Consider the following 26,264-nt stretch of genomic DNA (forward strand, 5'->3'; position numbering starts at 1 on the left):
AACGCTAATAGAAGACGGTTCCTACGGAGCGTTTATAGTAGGCCGGCTTTTTAAGCTAGTATTAGCAAGGAAGGTATATAAAAGAGACCTCCCGGACCTACTAGCAAACTAAAAGCAGCTAGAAAGACACCCCTTTAGAGACTAGTTTTTCTAGGCCTAGAAAGACTACCTAGCCTTACACGAAGAGATAGGGTCTTTCGAAGAGGTCCAAGGAAAAGCAAGAGGAAAATAGGTCCTTAGCTATAAGTAGGTCTTTATCTATAAGACTAATAAACACGGCTTCCTTTAAAAGTATAAGGCCTAGCTAGTTATCTACGGGAACTAATAGGAAAAAGGGGATCTACCTACTAGGGCAACCACCCTAGTAGGGATGTCTTTTCGGACCCTTATAGCTATAGTAGCAGAATTCGACCTCGAGCTCGATTAGATAGATATAGTCAACGCCTTTATTAACTGCCTACTCGAGGAAGAAGAAGTTATCTATATACGACTTCCTCTTAGTTTCTAATAACTAGGAAAGGTTCTACGGCTTAGGAAAGCTCTATACGGACTATAAAGATCACCCCTTCTTTAGCAATAGCATTTAATAGGTTCCCTTAAAGCCTTAGGCTTTACGAAAGTCCCTTAGGAACTATATATAATATAGAAGGGTAAAATCACGGTCTTCTTCTACGTCGATAATATTATCTAGGCATACCCGAAAGAGGAAGAAGCTGCTATAAGGGAGGCTATACGTAGCCTATAATAAAGGTATAAGATAACCCGGCTAGGGGAGCTAAAGTAGTTCCTAGGGATACGAATCCTTCGGAATAGGTCCTAACGGACTATCTAGCTTACCTAAGACGCCTATATCAATAAGGTCGCTTATAAATTCCTCCTTAATTCTCTTAATAAGAAGCTTCCCTCTACGCCTATATTAAACGAAGAGCTTTTACCTAATCCGTCCTTTTAAGCTAGGGAGCAAGAGAAACACTAATATTAATAGAAGGTAGGCTCCCTGCTTTTTTTAGCTATTTCTACTAGACCGGATATCTCTTTTACGGTCTCCCGGCTAGCTAGGCATAACTAGAATCCTAGCCCTAGGTATTAAGAAGTAGTAGATAGAGCTATCCTTTATCTCTATTTAATAAGATTATACGGTCTACGCCTAGGAGGGTAGGGAAGGAAACTAGCTGCCGAAATCTTCCTTTATTCGAGCGATTCGTCCTTTACGGACAATTCCTTAGATAGAAAGAGCTTATAAGGGTATATTATATCCCTTTTTAGAGGAACTATTGCTTAGAGAGCTTCGAAGTAAGCTACCGTTACTATATTAAGCACGGAGGCAGAGCTACTAGCTCTTTTAGAAGCGTTAAAAGAAGCGATTTTCCTTAGCTAGCTATTAATATCGTTACGATTATAAATTCCGTCCCCGTTAGCTATAGAATACGATAACACGTAGACTATACGAATTCTTACGGAGGAAAATAGTAAGCTATCGACCTAGCTACGGTATATCGATATCTACTAGTATTAGTTACGCTAAGAGGTCTAAAGGGGACTTATTTCCGTCCGTTAGGTTCTAACGGCATCGATAAAAGCCGACGGTCTTACGAAGCCCCTACCGAAGCAAAAGCTAGCTGTCTTTTTATAGCAAATTAGGCTAGAAGACGTTCGAGAGAAGCTATCCTTAGAAGCTCGCCTTAAGAGTCTACGAGAGGAGCTAATAGCACGTAGGAGGAAGGAGACGTCTATAGCCGAAGAGAGGAATTAGGACTTGTCCTAAAGGAGGGCCCCTAGCTTAATTAAGACTTATTCTTCTTAAAGGCCCCCTTTAGGACTTATCCAGAGAAGCCCCCCTTTCTTATAGGACTTAATTTCCTCCTTAGGCCCCTTTTTCCTAAAGTAGGTCTAAAAGAGCCCGGGGCTAAAACCCGGATTTCTTAAATAGGGGAGAAGTATAGACTAAGACCTCCTCTATACGCTTACCGGCCTAGGTATTTAGCTTTACCCTTTCTATAAGGGCAGGCTATAGCTAAGGGGGTGTGTCGCGAAGCGTGGCCTAATTTCGTAGTTCTCGGAGATATCCCTTAGCACGAGGGACCTAGGAAGCTAAAAAACAGGTTTTAGGGAAGGAGCTAAAAGGAGGTATAGAGAGGAGGGTAGGGGCATAAGGGGAAGCAGAAGTAGCGATAGCTTCCTATAGAGGTAGCGAGAGATAAGATAGATATGCCGGCAACGGCTAGAAAGGAGGAGAAAAACCGGTAAAAAGCTCGGTAGTTAAAGGGATATTAGTAGCTTCTTTAAGTAGGATCTTCTTTATTAATTAAGATGCTAGACGGGTATAAAGAGGGGCGTTAGATAGAGAAAAGAAGGACAATAAAGGCAATATAATAATTACTCCCCTACCGCAATTGCTGCTGCCGTAAGAATTAAATCTCTCTGCCCTGCCTATCCGACCCCTTACTTCTAATTTTACCTTCGTGCATTTTTTATACACTTCTCGCATCTCTCTTCGCGAGATATATAGCCGTATTAGTTAATATATAGGTCTTATTAGTCGATTTTATTATATCTACTAGTTTAGTTACTATTTTTATTTATATCGCTAAAGCCCGTAATAATTTACTTAAACGGTTATCCCTTTTATCCTATTTAGTAGCTAAATTATCGTAAAATTTTACTTTCTCCTAAATCTACTAGTCCTAAAAACTTACGTCTTTATTTTAACGTAGCTAGCTAGTTTTCTAGTTAATTAGTAGGTTGCTCTCCTATAGCTATAGAAGTCTTAATATAAGGTCGTATTTTTTAATATCTATAATATTAAAGTTAACTTATTTATCGTAGCCCTAGATATTAATATTAAGGTAATTAATCTCTATATTAATAATTCCGTTATTATAGTTAAAGGCCTCTCCTTCGATATTTATAAGTTTATATAGATCTATCTTATATCTCTATATAAGTCGGTAACTATTAACGACTCTAGGTAAAACGTAATTACCTATTACGCTATAGTCTAAAAGTATATATATATAATATCCTACGATTTAAATATCTAATACGATTTAGTCGCTATAGCTTACCGTTACTATATATAGGGTCCTTAGATCTTATCGTATTATACTAGTTTATAGCCCTTTTATAAATAGCGTACCTTATTTTTTACTTAGTCCTTATTCGTTTTATTTAGGTATTCTTCTTTAATTTATTATTAATATCGTTTCTTTACGTTTTTATCGCATAGTATTATATTAAGGCTTAAGAGACTAATTTCTTATAGCTAATTAAAGATTTCCTATTTCTTAACATTATATCGTTTATATTATACTACTTTATAGTTAATTACATACTATACTTTATAATTTTATTTGTTTTTATACTAAAGGTTAAGTTTTCGTTCTATATCTTTTTGTTTTTTATATAGTATTTCTATATTAATTCTTCCTTAGTCGAATATAACTTATAGCCTTTATACGTATTATTAATAATCTTTTAGTATACCGTTATATCGTTTATATTATACTTATTCTTTTTTATATTTATAAACTTTATAGTTTAGGTATATATATTCGTTATAATCTTCCTTATCGTATTTAACTTATTATATAAGTCTTTAAAAGATTAAGAGTTTAAATATCTTAAAGTAAGTAGCGTTATACTATTCTTTTATTTTAGCGTATTTATAGATTTTATATATCTTTAAAAGATATCTCGTTAATAAACCGTAATTATCGCGGTATTTAAGTAGCGTGCTATAATTAGGTTCTAATAATATAACTTAGTTGTTTAGGTAGCGTTAATCGATTTTTTAGTAGTCTAGTTTTATACTTAAGTAGGGTTTTAAAAGTACTTATCCCTCGAACCTAACTAGGAAGGCGTTATATCGTGCCTTTATCTAGAAGTATATTATATAATCTAGGTAAACGTATAATATCTATAAAATATACTTATAGTACTTATAAGTAAGTAGTATTTATAGATCGTCTTTAAATTCTCCTTATAGTTACTATTCTCGTTATAAAGCTATAAAGGTATTAACTATAGCGATAGCTATAGTATAGTCTCTTCTATATAGTACTAGTTAATATCGAATTAATATAGCTTATTAGTTTTCTATAAGAATTTAAGGCGTTTATTAGGTTCTAATTTTAATTATTTCTTTAAATTCTTTAAAGTATAAAGCGTATTCTTTAATTATAGTATTCTCCCTTAGTAGTAAGGGTAGTAGTATAAGTTCGTTCTTATCTTCCGTTTCTTTAGGTATTTCTTATTCTTTAAAGCTTATATCGTCGATACTTCGTTATTCCTCCTTAGGTTATTATCCGAGTTTCGTAAGTATAAGGGCTATATCTATATCTTCTTTATTATATTATTTATAGACTGCCTATCGTTATTATCGATTTTTATTTTATATATCTTCTTAGAATTATTTACTATTTTTCTTAATCTAGTCTTAAGAGACTCCTTTAAGATAGGGGTATTTTAGTTCTACGAATTTAACTTACTTCTATATTTTAAGATCCCTTCGTTATATTATTATAAGGGTTTTCTTTAGTAACTTTAAGAACTATCTAGTACTATTTTTATCGCTTAAGTATACTATATATTTATCGTTATAGTATATAGTCTAACTAAGGAGTTTATACTTTAGTTCCTATTTATTAGTAGCGTTTAGGTATTTCTTACTTTTTAAGGCTAGTACTTAATAGGTTTTCTTCTCCTTATAAGGTTATCTATATTCTTTAAAGTAATATCTAAGTTTCCTATAGTTAAAACACTTTCCTTTACTTTTTTATATTATATCTAGATCTATCTTACCTAGGTTAGTTATATAGGCATAGGTAATAGGAGTTTCGCGCTTCTTTTTATAGTTAGCGCGTTAGCTAAAGTTATTTCTATAAAAAGGGTTCTAGTTTCCTTTTCTTTATTTCTTTTCTTAGCGTCGCGTATACTATCTATCGTCGATTCGTACTACTATAGTAATATAGTCTAAGAGGTTATTAGGTCGATTTCCTTATAGAGCTCGTCCTTAACTTCTTCTTTAAGCCTATCGTAGAATCGTAATATAAGGGGTTCGTTATCCTAATTAAGCTTTAAGGTAACTTAATAGAACTTCGTAGTATAATCTAATACTAAGATCCTTTATTAGAGTTCTTAGAGTTTCTATTTAGCTTCTCGTTCCTTATTAGTTATTCTAAATACTTTTGTAATAGCTTCTTTAAATCCTTAGAAACTAGTAAAGACTTTGTCTATCTTATTATCTTATCGCGCTAGTTAGTTATCGAGAAAGTCCCTTATAATAGGTCTAAACTAAGTAAGTACCGTTCTAGATAAATAATTTCCTATATAAAGTACCTTTTCGACTAGGTCTAAGAGTTTAGTAGGGTAAAACCGGTAGTAGGCCTTAAGTTAGGTAAGAAAGTCTCGAAGCGTACTATAAGTACCGTTAAATAGTCCTAGCTATTTTAGTTTAACTGCTTTTCTAAGGTCCTTAACTTATCTATTGCCTCCTTTATTCCTAAGTAACTATACCTTATATTAAAGGGCGATAATTTCGCGTATTATATCCTAAGGCGATATAGTAGCTCTAGAGTTAGTTAATCTAGCTTACTATATAGGTATATTAATAATTACGATATTGCTTAGAGTAACGCGGTATTATACTAAATAAGAGCTTTTAACGTATAATAACTAGTATTATTCCTAAGGGATAAACCTATCGAGGGGTTTATATTAGTAGATATAATAAGGCGTAGTCTAAGCAATAATAAGTATATTACGTTAGTAATAAGTTAGAGGTCGTAGACTATAGACTATAACTAGGTAATTAAAATTAAAAATAGAATCGTAATAAAGATCTATATTAAAAGCTAGAGAGCTATCTATCTAAAGGAGTAAAAGTAGGTAGCTATATATACCTATAGAGACTGTCCTTAGATTACGGTCTTAGCCGTAATCCCCTTCGTAGCTTACTATAGCTTACTCGTAAGCTATGCTCCTAAGTAGTGATCTATCTATATAAGGCTTACTTAGCTCACGTACGCTCTAGGTGAGCTAAGCCTGAGTGACTTCTCGTCCCGACTATTGTTCCGAGCCGCCTTGTTACGTGAACGTGGCCGGCTCTCCTACGGCCCGCTGACCGTGGTCGTAATATAGCCGTTGCCGGTATATCCGTCTTATCTCTCGCTACCTCTATAGGAAGCTATCGCTACTTCTACTTCCCCTTATACCCCTACCCTCCTTTCTGCACCTATTTTTAGCTCCTTTTTCCTTCTTCTATACCGGGTGTTTTTAGCTTCCTTAGTCCCTCTTACTAAGGGATATCTCTAAGAACTACGAAATTAGGCTACGCTTCGCGATAGTAGTAAGTCTTCTTTATATATAAAGATAGGGTTAACCGTTAATATTATATTCGTCTTATCTTCTAGCTAGCTAAGGAGGCAAGGCTATAATAATAACTCTATAGCCTCTCTACTTATATATATAACTAACGTTATATAAGCTATAAGGGGGGCAGCTAAGGGGATAGATCTAAAGGATTAGTATAATTCCTATACTAATAATATATCTTTTAATATAATAGTATATTAACGATCTATTTATAGCTAAATAAAAGACTATAACTATTTAATTAAGCAGAGTTTAGGCCGTCCGCTATAATGTCTTCGCCTTTGCTTTTGCCGCAGACCCCAATGCTTTTACTTCCGGCCGCAAGATGGCGCGGGATTGCATTCGCTCTTCAGATTGATGGATAGGGTATCTGTGAGGAAACCACTATGTTGTGCAGGCAAAAGTGAAGTGACACTCCAACAGAACAGATGACCTGGCAGTGGACCCTATATGCCATGGAGGTGCTGGTGGCAGCTGACAATGTCAAGCTGGTAATATACCGCTACATCATGCAAAATAGGGGCACCCCCATTGGAGGTGCTATTATTATAATAACGCGTATTATACGTCCTTCTCTGCTCTGACAGTATCGTTCTGTGCTTGCGGGTCTTTTAGAGGCGTGCCTCTGGACGGTGGCTTGCTTTATTGCAGCATCAAAATAGTTCAGGGGTTGTCTAGCTAGCTACCTGGCCACCTAAAAATGGGAGGAGACAGACAAGTTCACAGTCTTCAAAGGACACTGGGTACACCAACAAAAAGAGTTGTTGTCTCTGCTAAGTTGGCTTGACTACTACGAAAAGCGGGGCGGCCGGTCGGGTTACCAGGGGGGGGGGGGATGGTCAGCTTGACCACATACTCTGTTGAGACGTGCCCCCTATATGCTTGAGTTTGACTACCCTGCACAGCTGTCAACTCGGACTAGTAGTGTTAACATACATCCTTGAACAGGGGGGTTGTAGGCGGAGTTCCCTAACGTCTTTGGGTGAGCCTTAGTTTGAATAGGTCAACAAAATGATGATTTGAATATATATCGCTGACTTGAGCATACACAGGTACATGCGGCTACAGCTACCAGCATCAATCCGATCCCACTGGCAGCAATCGGCCTGCCAGTTCAAGTCAATGCGGGATTGGATGTCCGGCTCGATGTATTGTTCGATAGCGATTCAGCAGGATCGTCGAGCTCTGCCGACATGACTGTGTTGTGCAGAGCCATACAGCAACGGATTGAGAATCTGCAGCAAACACAAAGGGGGCAATCAGGCGTCATCATCTTGGCCCGCCCGTTAAATGCCGATACTGGCCGCCAGTGATGATTTCTTGCTCTCACGACACATGGACAACCCGGGCAAAAGTGAGCTTGCCGTTTGGAATTTGCCGATAATGGGACGAGAGAAAAGGGTCGTGCTGGTGAAAACAAACATGGCTTGATCATGGCCATTCGTTGCTTCGGATCCATCCACCCACACCAAGCCTCCTGGAACTTTGTGCCGCTGGGCTATATTGAGTCGGGAGCTACCGAGACTACCGAGACCAATCACGTAAGACAATTTGGATCCCACGTCGACGTGCTCGCAAGCCTCTGAGAATCAGTGGCCCTGAGTTGCCCCATGGCCGCCAAACGTCAAGGAGGCGCTCGTGTTTGTGCCATGTGGGCCCCCGAATGTAGTCTCCCCAAGTCATGTATGGCAGCCAAGCTTAGGCGGGCGGGTTTGAATCCTGTGAAGAACTTGGCTGAAGATTCGTCGACCGCGACCGCCTTTTGGTTGCTTCATTTGCTCGTCGTCGACAGCCGGCGACTGTATTCTGGACACAATATGACGGAAGCGCCGAGGGATAGGCTACCTATGCTTAGGGGGCTCGCAAGGTCGCTGGCACGCTGATTCTTGCCTAGGGTCTCTGACACGCAGAGCCCATCATGTCGGTAATCTGATGGCAAGTCAAACTGATCAGCATATTGGGACGCGAATGAAGCATTGCCGTCTTGCGCACACGCCTTCAACGTTTGGATCGCCACTGAAGAGAGACTGGTGCACACAGTCCGCGATACAAGGGCAAGCCACCTGTCCTTGCATGTCGCCGATATTCTCCTTTTAACTCCGACCGAGCCGTTGCATCGGCGGGGCTGAGCAGGAGCCGTCTCTTGGCAGCCCTCGTGGCAGAGTCGACATGGGGGACCCATGGACTCATCAGGAACGAAACAAGCAAATTATGCTTGCCATCGAGCTCTCGATGGGAGCTCGGAGGAACGACCCACCATGCGAGGAATGGCATTGGTGAGCCTGTTGTAGCACCGTTGCATCCTCCTTTCAAATCAGGTTGGAGTCGGCCAGCGGACGTCCAGCGATGGGGACCTTTAAAAGCAAGACCCGGAAACCAGGAGGTCACCAATCGAAAGGCGAAGGAGGACCTCGCCAAATGTCGAGCTGGCTGTAGTCTCGGACAGACAGGGCCGGCGGGTCAAACTCCGGTGTCTGGAAGTGCCGTAACGTGCAATGAGGCCCATCGCCATCACCCAGGATGGATGGGTAAAAGCACAAAAAAACCGCGCGACCAGTAGTTCGACGGGCCTTCACACTGATTGAGGCTGCGCAATAGGGTGAGCCCTCGGCAAGGGCATGACGCGTCGACGAAGTGAGTTCCGGGCTGTCATAGCTTCTAGACAAACGCTGCAACCCGTGTCATATTCTCAGATCAGAGAACTGCTGTCGCATACCCTTGCACCCAGCTGCGTCACGAACATCCACGCCGCGCGTGTGAGGTCTGGGGTGATGTCGCCCGCCTTGACTACTTTGAGTCTCGACTGTGCCAGCACAAAAGCTCCACATGATATCTGGACGACTCGTACGCTGGGGTGGAACAAATTCATGGCAAGATGGTGGTCGACGTATCGAGCCAAGGCCTCGGTGAAGGGGTGTTTGGGCTGCTCCCGGCCGTGTCGCCAAGCCCATCCGTCGTCTGCATTGCCTCCGGCCAGCCTCCGGCGTTCGCGCGGGTCGTGTTCCCACGGAGCTGTAACGGTCACCTGACGCGAGCCGTCCGCCTGCCCAGCTCGTAAAAAGCGGCCGAGATCAGAGGGTGAGATGGCAATCTCCAGAGTCCTCAGCCCGGGCTCTGTTGCCTGGTCGCTTTCAGCCTCGGGGTCCGGGTTTGGAGCCGCTGAGCTCCCGGCCGCTCTCACAGGCGCATTGAAAGCCAGGGTCATGACAAAGTCGGAGCCCTTGCTGGGGATGCCCGCCGAGCTGATCCAGCCTTCCCACACGTTGATGAGTGTCTTGGTACCCAGCGTAAGCTTGCTCACCCGGCAGTCAAACATCGTCGATAGCCATTCACCGATGACTGTTTTGAGCCCATGTGGCATCCGTAGCAGCAAAAGCGGCAGGTTGATGAACTGCTTTTGATCGAATTGGGTCTTGCTCATCGTGTTGGTGAGACTGGTTGCCCATGAGGGACGCTGGCCGTCGGCCGATTCGGCCAAGCTTGGCAGCAGCAGCGCCGCGTAGGCAGAATTTTCATGGCATATTTCGACCCAGAGGCCTGCCTCTACTTCTTCCGAGTCCAGGGACGGTGTTTCGCCCAAGATGGTCTGCGGCTGGAACCGACGAATCTTGACAGTCCGCAGCGGGCCTAGTTGACCAATTGGCGTCTCGGTAGACTCGATGCCAACTTGGATGCCGCGCACGACGTCTCCAACTAGCGTGTCGCGCAGTCGACGCGCCAGAAGCTCAAGCCGTGATGTCGTGAGGCCTTGGGGGCCGACGAATAGTGGCGAAACTCGATGCGTTGAAAAGGTGGTATTGAAGAATGGCGGAGTAGCTTGGATGGCGTCGAGAGTCGATGGACCGTTGGGAGCCACGGTTGCAGCGTGCGCTGGAGATTTGCGCGGTGCCATAGCCTCTCGACTCAAGAAGAGAAGCAAATCTGAGTGTCTCGTGGTTGGCCCTTTGTGGCAGCCGTGGCGCGTCTCGGTCACCGCGGCGCGGGGCTCAAAACTGAAACAGCACTCGAGCGCGATATAAAGGTCAGATGCGCGAGCTGCTGCTGTGGAGAAGAGTTGTGCCCGATCAAGTGCATCAGGCGATAGACCGAGGATGGCGCTTCATCGCCAGTCTTCAAAAGCGACAGTGTGGCGGTCGCTGACTAAGCACAAACATGGACACGCGGAAGCTCTTGGAACTGAATCAGGTCCAAGGATCGGACTCATGGTTGAAATTGAGCTACGACAAAGTCCTGGACTTGTTCTATCTTTCGACCGTCCAGTATCCCCGGCTCGCTTCATGATCTCACCCTATGCAGCATGAGCAACACTCTATGCAGCGTAGGGAAATAAATGGACCGTCGGTGCGCCTATGACTAATTTAAAAGCTCGATAACGTCCAGTATGGGAGTGTCAAATTGGAAGCTTTCCTATGAAAAGGACTTGAATGATTGTCTCCCATCTTCATGCTGCATACCCTGTGCTGCTGCTGCCACTCAGTTGACGTCGATTTCACATGCCATGCAGTCCCGCTACCAATATGCCATGTATAACGCCTGAACACACATTGCCGTGCAGTGCTATGCTCCCACGCTGAATCCAAAAGAACCGTCAAAGACGTCGAGCTTCCTCACGTCAGTCCCGCCTCGCAAGGCGAGCAAGATGTCAACCGAGGGGACCTTGTTGGCCGGGTAGAAGAGCAGGAGGTTGTCCATGTCTTCCTCGCTGAGGGTGCACATTTCCTCCCACTTGTACGAGTCGCTGACTTTGGACATCCTAAGCCCCGTCATGTAAGTATATGCAGATCGATGCGACATGGCCGAGCCGTCACTCACCAGCGCATCCGTTTGGGTCCGTCCTCGGGCCTGGGCGCAATCTTGCGAAGCTTGGTCCTCAGCTCCCCAATGATCTCGATTGCATTGCCGGCATTCTTGGGCAGCTGGCTGGCGATAAAGCGGCGTATGGAAGCGGCTAACCTGGGGCCCTTGCCGTTGGTGCTAACCATGATTTGCAATGGGCCGTCGCGGTGAACGCTGCCAAAGTAAAAGTCGCATTCGGGGGGCACATCTGCAATGTTGGCAGGCACTTTTTTCTCCTTGCACAGCTTCCAAACGGCCGTCGACGCCGCAGGGTCATCGATGGCAACGAGCACCATGTCGACACCATCGAGGTCCGACGGCTCAAAGACGCGGTCAACATGGGTGATTTGGTTCTCTGAGACTCGATGGGCGACTTCATCGTTTAGACCCGAGGTCGGGCAGACGACGGTGACGCGTGCATCGGCATTGAGGCAGTTGAGGATTCGACCGGCGGCGACCTGCAAAGGTCCTTGTCAGTAGAGAAGAGATGGGCGGCTGCAGTCTGCCTACTTCACCTCCGCCCACCACAAGGATCTTTTTGTCCTTGACTTGCCATGCAAGAATCAGGCTGCCGCCGGGTTGCACGTCTGGGAACTTCTTAGCCATGCCTCTGCGCGCGCGCGCGCCTGAGCAAAGAGCGGCAGAGGAGAGAGATGGGTGACGGCGCAAGAATGGATGCTGGAGGCTGGACCTTGTCTCTGGCGCTAGTGAATAGGTGACGACTCAGGTGTCTAATGGAGGCCCAAGGCAGAGTAGCCCAATGCACGGGCACAGTATCCTGCAATATGGGCCGTTATAAATATCCGTAGACACATAAGAATGATGGAAGGGCGGGGGGGGGAAGCACACCTCTGGGGAAGAGGATCCACCCGATAAGAGGACAGGGCGATAAGCTTTGGGGGTGCTGGGCGTTAAAGATGTACTTGTTTCCCACGATCTACAAAGAGCTTCCTGCCGTCTCTCACTAACGCTCGGTAGTTCTGGTGAGACGAGTGACCTGCTACACCTCGTCATACCGCAGTGGCACTGACACTCTTGCTCTCCTCGCCTCAACCCGGCAACAAAGGGTCATGCAGACGGGCCTCTCCGTGCAGCTCGAGGCGCCACGCGACCACCTCCGGTCGTCGTCTCGTCTATCCGAGTTGCTCCCACTCGTCTGCCACTCTCCCGCGCTCCAATGTCTGGCCGGAAGCTCGGAGGCGGCCGCATCTTCGGCACCGGCAAGGGCCTGGCTCCCCCGACACCTCCCTCGGCGCCCCGAGCCAGCAGCCCCTTTGCTCCCTCGGAGAGCACCGTGTCGCTTGGGACGCCATCGCTCTCGCCGCCTGCTAGCGGCAGTCTGCCGGACCTTGGCCCCGACATTGGCTCGAGCATCAGTGTTGGAGCCCAGGCCAAGCGTAGCGGCCAAGATGCGACAGGCCTCGTCTGCCCCATTTGCAACGAGGAAATGGTAGGCCGCGGTTTCCACTGTGCACTGCCTTGACGACTGACCTCAGCAGGTGACGCTCCTGCAACTAAATCAACACATTGACGATAATCACCGAGAACTCCCCGAGGAGGAACAGCACGAGGTCAAGACTTGGTTCGACAAGCAAGTCCTCAAGGCCAAGCGGTTCCAGCCTTTGACCCTGATCAACCAGAAGCTCCGCGGTCTCGAAGTTTTCGAATCAAACGAGTCGACTCCTGTCCCTCCACAGGCGAAGACGAGCGGCAGACCCACCCTCGACGAACCCATCGACCCGGATGACCTCATTACGCGCAGCCACTGGCAGCGGTCGACGAGCTACGACACTTGTACCGACCCTGCGTGTGGTCAGAGTCTCGGACCCATCAACGGCAGCATCAACTGCCGAAAATGTGGCCGGCTATTTTGCGAAGAGCACACCATGTATCAGATGAAGCTAAGCAGAAGCGCAAACCACGAACCCGTCCGCGGCTACTGGGCCAGGGTCTGCGAGACGTGCTATAAGTCGAGAGAGGGTTACAACGACCACACAGGCGTATCTATCGACCACATGGCCCTCTTCTCGGAGGTGAGGCGGAAAAAGGTTGAGCGGCAGAAACTGGAAACGTCGCGGTTAGAGAAGCGGTTGACCAAGCTGACAAGGTTATTGGCCGGGTCTTCCGACACCACCGTCTCTGCATCAAGCGGCTCGCTTTTAGGCCCAGTTTCGTCTTTGATTGGGCAAAAGGATTCGAGGAAGTTGCTAGAACAATCGGTCGTGCCCTGGGAAGAGGACGAAGTGGTACCCAAATGCCCGTTCTGCCAACAGGAGTTTGGGTCCTGGACGTTTAGGCGGCACCACTGTCGGATTTGTGGTCGCGTCGTCTGCGCGGATCCCAAGACAGCCTGCTCAACGGAAGTGAGCTTGGATGTCAACAGCGGTACGTGATGGCGATGGCCGGCATGGTCTCCAACGCTAATTCCGAGCAGCAGTATGCCCAAATTCCGAAAAGATCCAAGCAAACGATGGTATCGATCCGCTTCGCATCGACATTCGGATGTGCAGAGATTGCAACCACACCATCTTTTCCCATCGCGACTTCGCCGCGTCCATTCAGCACCGAGCCCCGGATCAAAAGGCCTACGAGACTCTGTGCCAGTTCGAAAGGGGCATCGGTCTGCTTCTCCCCTCCTTTCAGCGGGTACTCCTTGCTTTGCAGCCAGAGAAGTTGAGCAACGGGGAAGTCGACTTGACCAAGCCCCCACCCACTCACGCGCAGATACAGGAGGCCAGCAAGATACGCAAGCGGCTCATTGACAGCTTCGGCAAGTACGGGGCGGCGGCCAAGGGGATGCGCAGCCTCAAGACGGACAGCCCGACGCAAAAGAGACTGCAGGAAGCGGTCTACATGTACGCCAGCGGGTTCCTGCACACGCACATGCTCCCCCTCAAGAGCCTGCCGCAGATGCTGCGCGCGCACTCGACGTCGGCGCGCTTCCTCGCGACGCCGACGCACTCGTCGTCGAGCCTACGGCACACGGAGGTCGTGGGCGGCTCCGACGACGCGGGCTCCCAGGCGCCGAGCGAGGCGAGCACCGTCGTCAGCCAACTTGAGTCAGAGGAGAGGGAGTTCAGGGAACGCCTCGCGGTGCTGCAGGAGCAGAAGCTCATGGTGCAGGACATGATGAGCATGGCAAAGGGCGCCCGGCGCTTCGAGGAGGTGAGCGCCCTGGCCCGCAACGTCGACGAGCTCGATGGCGAGATTGGCCAGCTGAGCAGGAAAGTCGGCGAGGTGGAGCAGCGCTGGGAGGGCGTGTATCGCAATGGCGCGCCGGCCTGACCCAGCAGCCGCCTTCTTTCTACCTACTGTGAATCCAAACGAGGAGTGTTTGCCGCGTCGACCATGGCGGCGTAAGAAAAGGGGGGGGTAGGGGGGCATACTCGATGGCATTGCATGGCGTTGGGGCCGGGGCTCGGCGCGGGTTCACCAATTATCTTCTGCGAGGGGTCTGTCTTACATCTCCCCGTATTCATCGACGTGATCTTAGATCTGCCAATGTGCGATCGGAATAAATCGAGGCAATACGCTCTCCGGCGTTGATAGTCCCCTTCCACATCAAATGCTCTTGGTCGTTCATGTTGCTTCTCTTTGCGCATATATCTATACGAATATGTCCTGAAGACGAACCTTCCAGTGACAGGCGGAATCAACTCTCTTTGCGGAACGGGCGTTGTGCACACCCCCCGGCAACCGATGTCATAATGCCATCCACTCAAACCCAAGGAGCAGATGCCCTCAGCACATCAGCCTGGCCACAGCCAAAAGAGCCGAATGACCGTAATATAAACAAGTATGCACCGAGGATATAGCCAGAATGGCAGTTATAGAAAAAAGAGAGCAGGAAAAACAACCGTCCAAGAGAGACCCGCGACTCCCTAGCGAAGATGCTATCGCGATGCTCCAGTGACGCCAGAGATCAAACAGGGGTATTAAAGCAACAAGTCGTAGAAAAAGCTGGCCAGCATCGTCAACGGCCAGCGAATCACGGCCGTAGTCATCACTAATGAACCACGCCCTCGACGCCGCCGAGGAACCTCCTCACTCGCCCAATGTCGAGTTCGTCCCGCTCGCTTTCCACCGCCTTGAGGAGGCCGTCTACCACGGCGTCCACCTCGCTCTCCTGCACGCCGGTGCACAGGGCCACCACGTGGCGGTACTTGATCTCCACGTCGCGACTCCTGCCCTTGAGAGCCTGCACCATCTTACGCGTCACGTCGCGGCGCCCCTCGATGGCTCGGATGCGGGCCCGTAGGACAGCTCCAGAGGGCAGCATTCCTTCGCTGCGGTACCCTCCGCCTGGTGCTGCCGACGACTCCTCGGCGGCCTCGAGCATGGCGGAGAGTTCTGTTTCCCACGTCGTGGATGGATTCGGTTGCGAGGATCTCGACTGCTCGTTCATCAAGCTAACCTGCTCATCCTCGCGCGCATGAGCGAGATTCGAAATCTTTTGTCGGGCCAACTGCTGCTTCTTGAGATTCGCGGTGAGGTGGTCGAGGGTGCGGCGGGCCTCGCCGAGTTGGGTCGAGGTTGTCCGAAGTGTGGCGTGGAGGGAATCCAGCGAGACTTGCTTGGATTTCATTTCTTGCTGGAAGGCGGCGCCCGTCTCATTCAGCAGGTGTGTTATGGCTGCTCAAGATCAGTACAAACTCGGCGAAGCCGCCTCTTGGTAGGCGGTGACTCACAGGCTATGATCTCTTCGCCGCTCTCCCGGGTGCGTTGGCTCGATCCAGACGTTCCGTTGGTTTCGACGATTGCGTCCCCGTTGATTTCATCCTCGGCATTCTCGCCTCCGATGCCAAAGTCGACGGGCCTCAGGCCGACGCGGTTGGCGATGTTGGGGTCGGCGCCCACTTCCAGGAGCTGTGAGATGATGCTTCGGTTTCCGATTCGTGCCGCTATATTCAAGGCCGTGTCGCCGGACCCGTCTTGGGCATTGACAATCTCGGACATGAAGCGCGCGATGCCCATCTTGGGAATGGCCGATTGCGAGCTGCCCATGAAGTTGCCATTGGCCTGCGTGCTCTGGCTGTTGGGAACGCTGCCTTGCCGGACCACCCATTCGAGGAGGCTTTCGAGGTAGTATCGGCTGGCCGCGTTGCGACCCTTGACGGCACTGGTGACGGCAATGTGGTGAAGAACGGTCCGGCCCTTGTGATCGCGCGCTTCGATGGTCCCGCCAAGCACCTCGAGCAGGTCCGGGAACGATCCGTGGTCCATGGAGTTGGTGACGAGACAGGCTCGCATAAGCGCCGTTTCTCCAGAAGCGTTGACGCGATACGGGGAGGCTCCCGCAGCAATGAGCGCACGGAGTAGCGGCATCCGCGCCAGAGTAGCCGCCCAATGCAAGGCGGTGTGACTTTGCGGGTCAATGGGCATGTCGAGCTCGGCAGGGGCCAGGGTCCGGAGCATGTCGTGCTTGGAGACGTCCGACGCCGTCGAGTCCATGAAGAGGCCCATGAGCATACTGCGCTTGGTCTCCACGTCGGACGACATCTCGTAAGGGAGAGGGGGAAGAGGCCCATTGGGGTCCTCGCCCGGGGAGTGAGGGTTGACGGAGGCACCCTGGGTGTAGATGAAGGATTCGTTGGGCTCTGTGGGAGACCCTGGGAAGGCGGGGGCGTACATATCCATGCTCTGGCTGTAGCCTCCGAAGCTGTCAGCAGGCGTCATGGTGACGCGCTGTCGCTTCCGAGGAGGCTCGTTGTCGGGCATGGCTGCTGCGCCGGCGCCTTGCTGCTGGGTCGAGTAGGCAGAATCGACCTGTTGGCCGTAGTCGGAGGCGTAACTCTGCTGGGAATTGGCGGGAAAGTCGTCGCCGTTCTGCATCGAGGGCTGTCGGCTAAAGCTGGGTGCTCGCGAGGGTCCGTTGCGACTTCTGGGGCCGGGCGAGTCGAAGCGAGCCTTGCTGATGGCCGCCACGGCATGGGAAGCAGTGCTCGAGATGTTCTTGAAAAAGGTGCCCGACAGGCCGTTGGGCCTCCCATCGACGCTCGAGTTGTACATGCGCTTCCGCTGGGCGGCCATGGCTTGCTCTTTGGTCGGGGTGTTGAAGTCGCCTCTGCCGGCGATGCCTCCGTCCTGGCCCATGTCATAGGTCAAGAGAGGACGAAGCAGCTCCTCGACACCGTACTGCCGGCAGAGCTCGACACCGCGATCAAACTTGATCCAGGTGCCCTGGTACTTGCCGTAGCCGCCTTGTACCTTTTCGTGCTCGCCGGTTTGGATCTCCTTTTCGAGAATCTTTGTTCGCTTGCCCTTGTCGACGCCGGCAACCTTGAGTACCTGGGTGGCGTTGAGCCACGAGTCCTGGCGACGGCGCATAACGGCGACGTTGTTGACCTCCATTTCGTAGACGTCGACACCGGAGTATAAGGCCTGGGCATGTGTCAATGGCGAGTTTTCGGGCGGTTGTAGGGGCAACGTACCGAATAGATCTTGTAGTCATGGTGGAACGAGGCCGCGTGCCTGGGCTGCGATTGCTGGCTCATGGTGAAGGGCTGCGGCGATGGCTGGGATGCAGAGGGCATCCTGGACATGCGCAGAACGAAGAGGAGGGCGGTCGGCAGCCGAGTCGCTGCGACGGCACGACGGTTCTTGCCAGCTGGCTCGGCAGACTGTCGGGATCAAGCAAGTCAAGCCGGCCTTTTTTGCTTTGTCGCGAGCAGCAGTCGGAAGATGACTGAAAGTCAAGATGCAAGTGGAAAGCAAGCGGGCATGGATGTGGGTTGCAAAGCAAGGTAAGCCACGCGGTGCCCCTCTGTCAAGCAAGCGCGAGGGGGAGGAGGCTTGATCGAATGAAAAGGCAAAAGGAAAAAGGCGCTGAGACAAAGGGAGCTCCGACGCGCGTTGGAGGACTGTTGCCTCCCCTCGCGTGTATTTTCTCTCTTCGAAATCAAGAGGGAAAAATACCAAGAGGAGAGCGGGCTCGAGAGATGACGCGGTGATGACGCTTCTCCACGGGACGGCGTCGAGGGGCGAGAATTGCACCGGCAGAAATGGCCTGCGCGCAGTCCGGAGAGGAAGCTGTGGGATTACGACGATGTGCGCGCGCGGGCTGGCCTTGGAATGCCGCAATTCAATTACATCAAGACGTGTCGGTTTCGTGCTTTCTTCGTGTTGCGTCGTGTCGTGCGGAGTCTGGGAAGTGGGGCTTGAACCCCCAGCCTCCAGCGCTTGGCCGCGAGCGGGGTTTCAGCATCAAAATAGAGAGGTACTCGATCTTATTTACCGGATTCCGCACATGTCCATGTACCGCAGTATCTCCAGCCACGCTGCAGTGCATTCCGGCCCATTGGGCATCCAGGCCGCTCGGTGATGTGCCAGGAAATGCGCAGCTGCAGGAAAGAGACAGTCAATCATGCCAATGTGAATACCCCCATCCTCTCAAGCCTCTCACTGGCTGCGCACTCGCCTAAATGTCTGTCCTTTTCCAACATCAAATTGCCGATTCTAACCAGGCTGGTTCCCTTACGTAAGACGAAAGCTGTCGAGTACCTAGGTACATACATCGTCGTTGCGAAGGCTGTCTTTTTTCGGCTTTCAAGGGATCAGTCAAGACATTGCTGCCATCTTCCCGGGATGCACCGCATCACTCACACAATAGCCACTGACAGCGTGGCCAGTCGGCAATATCGCTAAACCCCTTACCAAGTCCCTCCCCCGAGACCGCCGCAATGCCTCCGCCGTGGCACCCCCTCCCGTCCTCCCTCCCGCCCGTCCACCTCTACCGCCATCTCCTCCGCGAGCTGTCTTATTTGCCTCCGGCCTTCCGAGCCACAATCGAATCTACCATTCGCGAGAGATTCCACAGGCATCGTCGATATGATCCTCGAGCCAAGGCCCATCTTTCCCGAGCAATGGCGGTCCTGCGGACGCTCAGAGCCGCCAACAGCGGGGACCAAGATGCCATGCAGGGCCTGATCTCCAAAGCGTTCGCGAGGTCCGGCGTCCGCAGACGGGAGCTACTATCTCAGCTCCTCAAACCCCAAGGGCCTGATGACTCGCAGGCCCTCGAAAAATTTCTGGCCGATGGCAGTCCACCCAGTTCCCAGGCCATGGAGGAGCAGCCCAGGAAGCTCAAGCATGCGTTTCTCGAAAAATGGGATCACCCCAAGCTACTACAAATTCTCAAGTCTCAAAAGCAGCAGCAGGGTCAAACCAAGAATACGAGCAGTTGGCCTGGCAGCCCGGTCAAGGGCGTCGATGACACCCAGTTTGTACCCAAACGCGACATATGGGGCAAGCCTCCGACCGAGATCCTCGTCCGAGCAAGGCGAGCCCGCTGGTGGAAACTGGCTGTCGACCGCATCATGCCCCCCCTCGGCCGAGGTGAGTGGGATTTACTTGGCCGGCTAAGTGCTGGCACTCAAAAGGATGCAGAGTGGGCTATCCCCGAGAGGAGACAACCCGTCCACGCGCTCGTTGTGCAGGACAAAGACGCATCACCTAGCTGGGATTGGAAAACCTATGCCACGCAGCCCGCATGTGTAGCTGAGAAGCCCAAGTCGCTGTTCAACCAGCGACGGTCTGGACAGAGGGACAGTGGGCCGCATGCTCTGCGAGAACGCGTTTCGACGATATCGCCCCGCTGGTTCCGAAGGGCTTACAACCGGACGTGGCAGTTGACTCCGACCATGAGCCAGGACCCAAACACGCTCAAGTACTCGTTTAAATGGGGTCAGGCTCCGTCGAGAATACCGTCGGCGAGGAGCGCACAGCTCGAGATTTTCCAAGGCGTCGATGGACGAGGCCGTAAGACAAGCAAGGGCTCGGCAACTTGAAGAGGCCACTCTATTCAACTGTTTGTATGCCTTGTCCGACGCAGCTGGGCGGCATCTAATCCAGGAGATGGGCGAGCTTGTCCAGCGCAGGGCCGTCGACTCGCATCCCCACCCACTCGGTCATGGCCGTGGCGCCGATGCTCTGGTAAAAATTGATGCTCGGCTCGTTCCATTTCAAAACGGCCCATTCGAGCCGGCCACCGTTGCTGGCGACGACCTGCTTGGCCAACTCGACGAGCAGGCGCTTGCCGTAGCCTTTGCCGCGCTCCGAGGGCTGGACAAAGAGGTCCTCGAGATAGATGCCGTGCCTGGATCGCCAGGTGCTGTAGTTGTAGAAATACAGCGCCATGCCGACGGCCTTGCCCTCGGGGGCGAAGAGCAGCAAGCAGCGTGCGGGGCGAGATGGCGAGGTCGGCTCGGTGTTGGGCGCGGAGGGCGAGTCGGAACTGCCGTCGTCGGGTGCGAAGGCGATGGTGTCAAGGAGCGACTCGACGGTGGCCTCGACGGCGTCGGACTCCTTTTCGTAGTCGGCCAATGCTTGGATGAGCTCCAAGATGGCCGGGGCATCTGCCAGGCAGGACTCGGAGTCAATCGATGGTGCAAGATGGGACCGTCATGAGGCCATACCTTGGCGCCGGGCGTGCCGCACAGTAGCGCTTGAGGAGGGCATAGTGTCTGTCTGGATGATATGCCCTTTGGCAGTTTGATTCTCTATGAATTTTCTATGGTGTTGCGAACAATCATATATGTGTGTGTAATGAGTCTGAGATTGCGGGGCAAGCTGAGGGGGGCGAGCATCGGAGCTTCGATCTTGCGACGGATGGGTCCCTTTTTCGGCCTCGCAGGACACAAGGTGACTCGCCCCAGGCAACCCATTATAGTTAAAGGCCCACTTTCACCCCTTGATCGCCTCAACCGTCCAAGGCGCTCATCAACCGCCAAAAGTCTTCAGGCATCGCTTCATTGGCTGCCAGGACCGGCAGCGGCAACGAGTCGGCCGTGCCAGGGAGGTGCTGGAAGACGAGGTCGTGCAGCGGCTGCGGCGGCAGAAGAGCATCGAGGCTGTGCGTGAACCCCAGTGCCTCGGACGCATGGTCATGTCCGTGGTGGGGGATCGGAGCCTCGTGCGGAGACAACGTCGCCGGCGTCGGCGCGGAGCCGCTTGGTCGAACCGGGCCTGAAGCCGAACCGGGTCCAAGAGTCGCCGACAGCGAACACATCGCCGCCCTTGTTGCCGGCACCGCCGCGCCGGCAAGTCGACGCCGGAACCTCCCGTACATGGTCTGGGCCGTGTCAAAGGCCGAGCCGGCCATCTTGTTTCTCACGCGCATGGCGTCGAGCCGGGCCAGCCCCCACTCGATGCCGCGGACCGAGGCGTCGACGTGGAGCGCGTTTTCGTGCGGGTACAGGATGTATATGGACGCGACTAGGACCATGGCGTCGAACGTGGCAAAGACGAGGTTAAAGGTCACGTACTCGCGCGGCTTGGTCTGGCTAAATAGCCGACCCTGCGACTCCAGAATCTGCAGCGCCGCCTTGAGAGCCTCGTTGCGGCTCGCGGGCACCGAGAAGATGTACGGGCGGTGCAGGGCCAGCAGCACAAAACACAGCTCCGTCTCGAGCGTCTCGCGCGCGGCCGACAGCCAGAAACAGCTCGGCACGCGGTCCCAGTCCGTATTGGGGTGGTCGACTCGCGCCCAGTCCGGCAGGCGGCGCATGCTGTCGACGATGGCGGCGTGGATCTTCTGGACCATTGGATACCTCTCTTGCGATGCGCCCGCCGACTCGAGCTTGTGGATGTCCTGCAGATGGTGGCCCGCGGCGTGGTACAGCCACCACAGCACGGCAAAGGGCGTGGGCTGGTGCCGCTCCACCCAGAGGCGCTCGTCGTCTCCCGTCACGGCCGCCTTCATACCGTAGATGGAGTCGAGGGACTGGGCAAAGGCGCCGTGGTCCAGCTTGGTCGACATGGGCCGCCCGAGCACGACGCCCATGTATCCGTCCCACAGATGCAGGACCAGCCACATCTTGCGCCGCGTCTCGAGCTCCCGCAGCTGCTCGGGCGAGCTCATAGCCAGGTCTTCGGGGCTGATGTCGATGCAGTGCAGGCCCATCTCCTGGGCGTCCCTGATGGTGCTGCCCAACGAGTGCCACGCCTCGATGATGGAGCCCGTGCTCCTCTGGAACGAGACCTGTAGCAAACCCGCGTGCACCTTGACCATGTTGGAGTCTCTGCTGCCCAGCATCGCCATTATGGTGTTGCCCGCGTCGCTGTACTCCATGGCCAGGTCAGGATACGTCATCCCGGGCGCGTACTTGAGGTCGTTGAGGGCATCGTTGCTGCCCATGGGCTGGAATAGCAGCGCCTGCGCGAGTACCTGGAACAGCAGCGCTGGGAAGAGGCGTATCTCGGGCGGCATGCTCAGGGGCCCGTGGCTGAGCGTCGTGTACGGAACGCGATACCAGCAGGCCAACTGCTCTTCAAAGCCCCCCGAGTCCAGAACATCATAGTGCCACGCAGTGTTGACAAAGAAACTACGCACGAGTATGTCGGCGTATCTCTTTGGCGGGAGCTGGCGCACCACGTTTCTGTACTGCAGCGACATGTCGCTCCCGCTGCGCGCCTCCCTCGTCGTCCTCGGCTCCCGCGTCGACTGGGCGGCCGACGAGGCGCTGGCGTGCTGCTCCGACCCTGTAATCTGCCGGATGAAATTCAGCGTGTCGGTGCTGGTTATCGAGAAGCCGAGGTCTTCGGCCGCGTTCTGGTGAGCGACGGCGGCGGCGGCGGCGGCGGTGGTGGTTGGCGAGACGATCGTTTGCGACTGCGAGGCCGGCGAATTGTCGACGGACGACGAGCCGCCGGGCTGCGGCATCAAGGCACGGGCCCCTACAGACATGGAAATGGAGTCTGACGCTGGGCTTGCTCGAGCCGGCTCCGGCTCCTGGTTCTCGTAGAAGCAAAGGTGCTGGAAGGATTCGTTGTCACCAAGCGAACATTAACGTACCCGTGTACGCCGCCATGGACTCACCGGCTCCTGGTTCTCGTAGAAGCAAAGGTGCTGGAAGGATTCGTTGTCACCAAGCGAACATTAACGTACCCGTGTACGCCGCCATGGACTCACCACCTTGTCTCGTTTGGTGCAGTTGGAGCACGGTTGGCGACGGTCACACTGTCCAATGCGACCCCATCCGCCGTCAGCAAATGATATGTTGGAAAACGAGCAGGTCGGGAGGCGAGAAGGAGAGAGACGTAGAGAGGAAAGCCTCACTCTCTGCTTGCGCCGGTGGCACTCGTTGCAAGAAATCACCATCCTCTTGCGCCTCTGCTGCGGCTGGGGCATGTTGCCCGTGCCGGGCTCCGAAGAGTAATCCGCGTACATGGTGTGCTATGGTCCTGTGTAACTTGGCGGGTCAAGATTGCATTTTGCTCCTCACCAGCAGCAAGAGGCATCTGAAGTCAGGAGCCGTAAAAGACGCGGCGGGACCGAGGCCTGGTGGTTGCAGAACACACGGTGATCCGGCTTTGATCAGCTTCCCCCCTTTACCTCCCCTCCCTCCCTGTTCAAGGTTCAAACGTGTTTAAACGTCTTGGAGATCCCTCAGCCTATTCCGGGCTGAACAGATGAAGACGGGCTATTTCCTTTTTGTTGGTCTGGGGCTGCCCAAGCTCTGCTGTCAGTTGCCATGACTCCGGCCTGGTCGGGATGCCCGTTGCGATACGTCGTGTTCCAGGCTCCCACACCTGTCACGAGCTGAACAGCCCATTTCGTAGACGGGGAAGATTGTCATTACATACACGGGGTGTGTAGCCTCGGCCTGTACAACAGGGTAAAGTACAGACATTGGCCCGCGAGTTGCCCAGCTGACAAGCGTTATCCCGAGATTAAAGCTACGAGTATGGGGGTGGCAGGTTTTGCTGCTGGAACTCTTTTGAGCACGCCACATCACGCTGTTGCAGATTTCCGGGGCCCCTGATCAACCCTTGCTTAGGAATCCGAGCCTCTTGTGTGAGTCTACTGCTTTCACCGCATCCGCATTCGGCCGATTTACCATGTTGACAAGCCCTCAGCTCAGACGCTGGCGTCTCGTTTTGACAACGCCCGGTCTGGTTACACGGCCAATACTTCGTATAATTTCGCATGCTCAAATCAAGCCGCAATGTCATCCATGTTGCGGTCGACAATGTCCGGCTGCTCATGGTGTTGAAGTGCGACACCTTGATATTCCTGGTAAGCTGCTTCTTGCTGCTCGAGATGGACTCATAGTGCCGTCTCGCCGCAAACGAGTTCATGCAGCCGTGTCCATGGATTATCAGAGCCGCTTTGGTCAGGCTGCCTCTGGGGGGGTTGTGTAACTGAAGCGCTCAAGGTCGCTTACGACAGCATACCGATTCTCGAACCCCTTGGGCGTATAAGGGCTGTACCGCGACCCGGTCAACGGGCCAGGCAGACCCGCCAGCGAGCCCACGGATGAGTCGGCAGCCCTGGAGTCGACCAGACGATGGTATACAAGCTCTCCCTTCTTGCCGTACAGCTCTCGGGCCTCCTTGGCTCGTTCCATACGCGCCTTTGTATACGGCTTCGCGCTGCTCTGCAGTTGTACCTGTCAGGGATAGACCCAGGGCTCCGGTTTAAGACAACCGACACAAATCACTCACACGTCCCTCTCGGGGTCACGAAAGTAGCCCTCCTCAGCCATTTTTGTCGCATACTGCTTCGGAGCCTGGCCCTTGACGGAGCAATAGGGGCCGATGACGACCAGGCTCATGGGGTTCGGAACGTTGATAGACTCGTAGAGGACTCCGGCAATGGTTTCCTCTTGGGAGGGATGGGTCCTCTTTTCGGTGGCGTCCTGGCCGTGATGCACCATGTTACATAGAGGCAGATTATTGGAAAATCAACGGGATGGGTATTGAGACAGGACAGGCTTAGTGGAATGCAGATTTACGAAGCGCTGAGCATCTGGGTTGAAAGTTGGATGAAAGATTACGAACGACGACAGATCGTAGAGAGCGAAAGCTCGTATTATATAGCTGTTTCTACAAGCTGAGCTGAATGAAGGCCTCTGTCCATGCGTCGGCGATGATATGACGATGATTTGACACCTCGGCGACCATGTTACCAGGGCCTCTCTTTCACCAGCAACCCTACAGCTCACGTAAGGCAATGAACAATGTTGGTTGTAGGGCAAGAGCAAGCCCGCGGATCGTCAGACAACCTCAACACGCGGGGACTTCCCACCCATCTTCGGCGATGAGCCAGGGCGCCAGAGTTTCCAACACGCTGCCACTTTGACTCCGTCTTTCGGAGATACGGACCCCACAGTTTCGGGGACGCGCCCCGGTGTTTTCGGCGACATAGCCTCGCAGGGCTTGACAGGGGCTTCCCCTGCTCGGTCCAATTCGGCAGCCTGCCGGGGCTACCACCAGGCTTGAACTGATGAAAACTACGGGACGTATTCGAGCCTGGTCCGGGAGGTAGTCCTCGATGCCCGCGGGGACGATGGAAAAGGCTCGCGGGATTAGGGGAGTGGGCGTGGTGATGATTTTCATACATGTTAAGTCTAGAAAGCGCTGTTGAGCCCATCGGATCGAGAGGGAGGTGCCGCCGCCTTAGGAGTATAAAGATAAGACTAGCCTTAGCCGACTAAGTAGATACCCTTACTTAGCCGGCCTAAAGTATCTTAGCTGATTAAGCGACGTATATTGCTCTATAGCTTAACGTTATCTTATAAATATATAGTATATATAAAAGTAATTAAGGGCAATAAATTAGTATTATAAATATATATCTACTACTAGTATAATAGCCTAATATTATTTTAAGTTAGTAAGCTAAGTAATAACGAAATAAATTTAGGTTTAGATATATTTAATTAATAAAGATAAAAGGATTTTAATAGGATAATTAGATCTTAGTTTAATTAAAGAACTATAAGTATTTAAGGAGTAAGAAGTATATACTTTACTAAATAAAAGTAAAGCTAAAGTAATAAAATAGCCCCTAAAAATACTAAAATACTAAGAGACTAGATCTTATAGTAATTTTAATACTTAGCTAATTTATATTTAAACTAAGAACTAAGACTATAGTTAAAAAAAAGTATTATAAGTTATTAAGTTTTTATATTAAGAAGGAAAGTATAAATTACGCTATCTTACTTAAAAAAAAAGGAGTTTATAAGTATAACTATATAAATATATATAAAGGATAAAGTAAAATAAATTTCCTTATTAATTTAATAGCTTATAGTTATCTAGATTTATTAAGT

General features: G+C 51.3%; 8 protein-coding genes across 8 annotated transcripts; 2 read left to right on the forward strand and 6 right to left on the reverse strand.

Moving 5' to 3' along the window:
• Positions 1–9,061: 9,061 nt before the first annotated feature.
• On the reverse strand, positions 9,062–10,264 carry HRG_07064 (kinetochore complex sim4 subunit fta1 domain-containing protein; the record flags this gene model as incomplete). The annotated part of the gene is made up of 3 exons (XM_044865535.1): positions 9,062–9,493; positions 9,554–9,979; positions 10,040–10,264. 3 exons carry the CDS (start codon positions 10,262–10,264, stop codon positions 9,062–9,064), a joined length of 1,083 nt encoding a protein of 360 aa, XP_044719497.1.
• A 665-nt stretch (positions 10,265–10,929) lies between these two features.
• HRG_07065 (putative NAD(P)-binding domain-containing protein) lies at positions 10,930–11,814 on the reverse strand (the record flags this gene model as incomplete). The annotated part of the gene is made up of 3 exons (XM_044865536.1): positions 10,930–11,125; positions 11,185–11,666; positions 11,719–11,814. 3 exons carry the CDS (start codon positions 11,812–11,814, stop codon positions 10,930–10,932), a joined length of 774 nt encoding a protein of 257 aa, XP_044719498.1.
• A 571-nt stretch (positions 11,815–12,385) lies between these two features.
• Positions 12,386–14,493, forward strand: HRG_07066 (FYVE zinc finger domain-containing protein; the record flags this gene model as incomplete). The annotated part of the gene is made up of 5 exons (XM_044865537.1): positions 12,386–12,658; positions 12,708–12,982; positions 13,049–13,208; positions 13,269–13,593; positions 13,646–14,493. The coding sequence occupies 5 exons, from the start codon at positions 12,386–12,388 to the stop codon at positions 14,491–14,493; spliced, it is 1,881 nt and encodes a 626-aa protein (XP_044719499.1).
• A 721-nt stretch (positions 14,494–15,214) lies between these two features.
• On the reverse strand, positions 15,215–17,702 carry HRG_07067 (ankyrin repeats (many copies) domain-containing protein; the record flags this gene model as incomplete). Its single annotated transcript, XM_044865538.1, has 4 exons — positions 15,215–15,840; positions 15,897–16,204; positions 16,262–17,589; positions 17,640–17,702. The coding sequence occupies 4 exons, from the start codon at positions 17,700–17,702 to the stop codon at positions 15,215–15,217; spliced, it is 2,325 nt and encodes a 774-aa protein (XP_044719500.1).
• Positions 17,703–18,887: 1,185 nt separating this feature from the next.
• HRG_07068 (complex 1 protein (LYR family) domain-containing protein) lies at positions 18,888–19,994 on the forward strand (the record flags this gene model as incomplete). Its single annotated transcript, XM_044865539.1, has 1 exon — positions 18,888–19,994. One exon carries the CDS (start codon positions 18,888–18,890, stop codon positions 19,992–19,994), a length of 1,107 nt encoding a protein of 368 aa, XP_044719501.1.
• A 55-nt stretch (positions 19,995–20,049) lies between these two features.
• HRG_07069 (acetyltransferase (GNAT) family domain-containing protein) lies at positions 20,050–20,664 on the reverse strand (the record flags this gene model as incomplete). The annotated part of the gene is made up of 2 exons (XM_044865540.1): positions 20,050–20,561; positions 20,622–20,664. The coding sequence occupies 2 exons, from the start codon at positions 20,662–20,664 to the stop codon at positions 20,050–20,052; spliced, it is 555 nt and encodes a 184-aa protein (XP_044719502.1).
• A 241-nt stretch (positions 20,665–20,905) lies between these two features.
• Positions 20,906–23,374, reverse strand: HRG_07070 (fungal zn(2)-Cys(6) binuclear cluster domain-containing protein; the record flags this gene model as incomplete). Its single annotated transcript, XM_044865541.1, has 4 exons — positions 20,906–22,960; positions 23,024–23,053; positions 23,117–23,164; positions 23,264–23,374. 4 exons carry the CDS (start codon positions 23,372–23,374, stop codon positions 20,906–20,908), a joined length of 2,244 nt encoding a protein of 747 aa, XP_044719503.1.
• Positions 23,375–24,142: 768 nt separating this feature from the next.
• HRG_07071 (uncharacterized protein) lies at positions 24,143–24,863 on the reverse strand (the record flags this gene model as incomplete). Its single annotated transcript, XM_044865542.1, has 3 exons — positions 24,143–24,184; positions 24,372–24,579; positions 24,652–24,863. 3 exons carry the CDS (start codon positions 24,861–24,863, stop codon positions 24,143–24,145), a joined length of 462 nt encoding a protein of 153 aa, XP_044719504.1.
• Positions 24,864–26,264: the final 1,401 nt, after the last annotated feature.

Source organism: Hirsutella rhossiliensis (assembly GCF_020360975.1).
Source record: "Hirsutella rhossiliensis strain HR02 chromosome Unknown scaffold00007, whole genome shotgun sequence".
NCBI lineage: Eukaryota > Fungi > Ascomycota > Sordariomycetes > Hypocreales > Ophiocordycipitaceae > Hirsutella > Hirsutella rhossiliensis.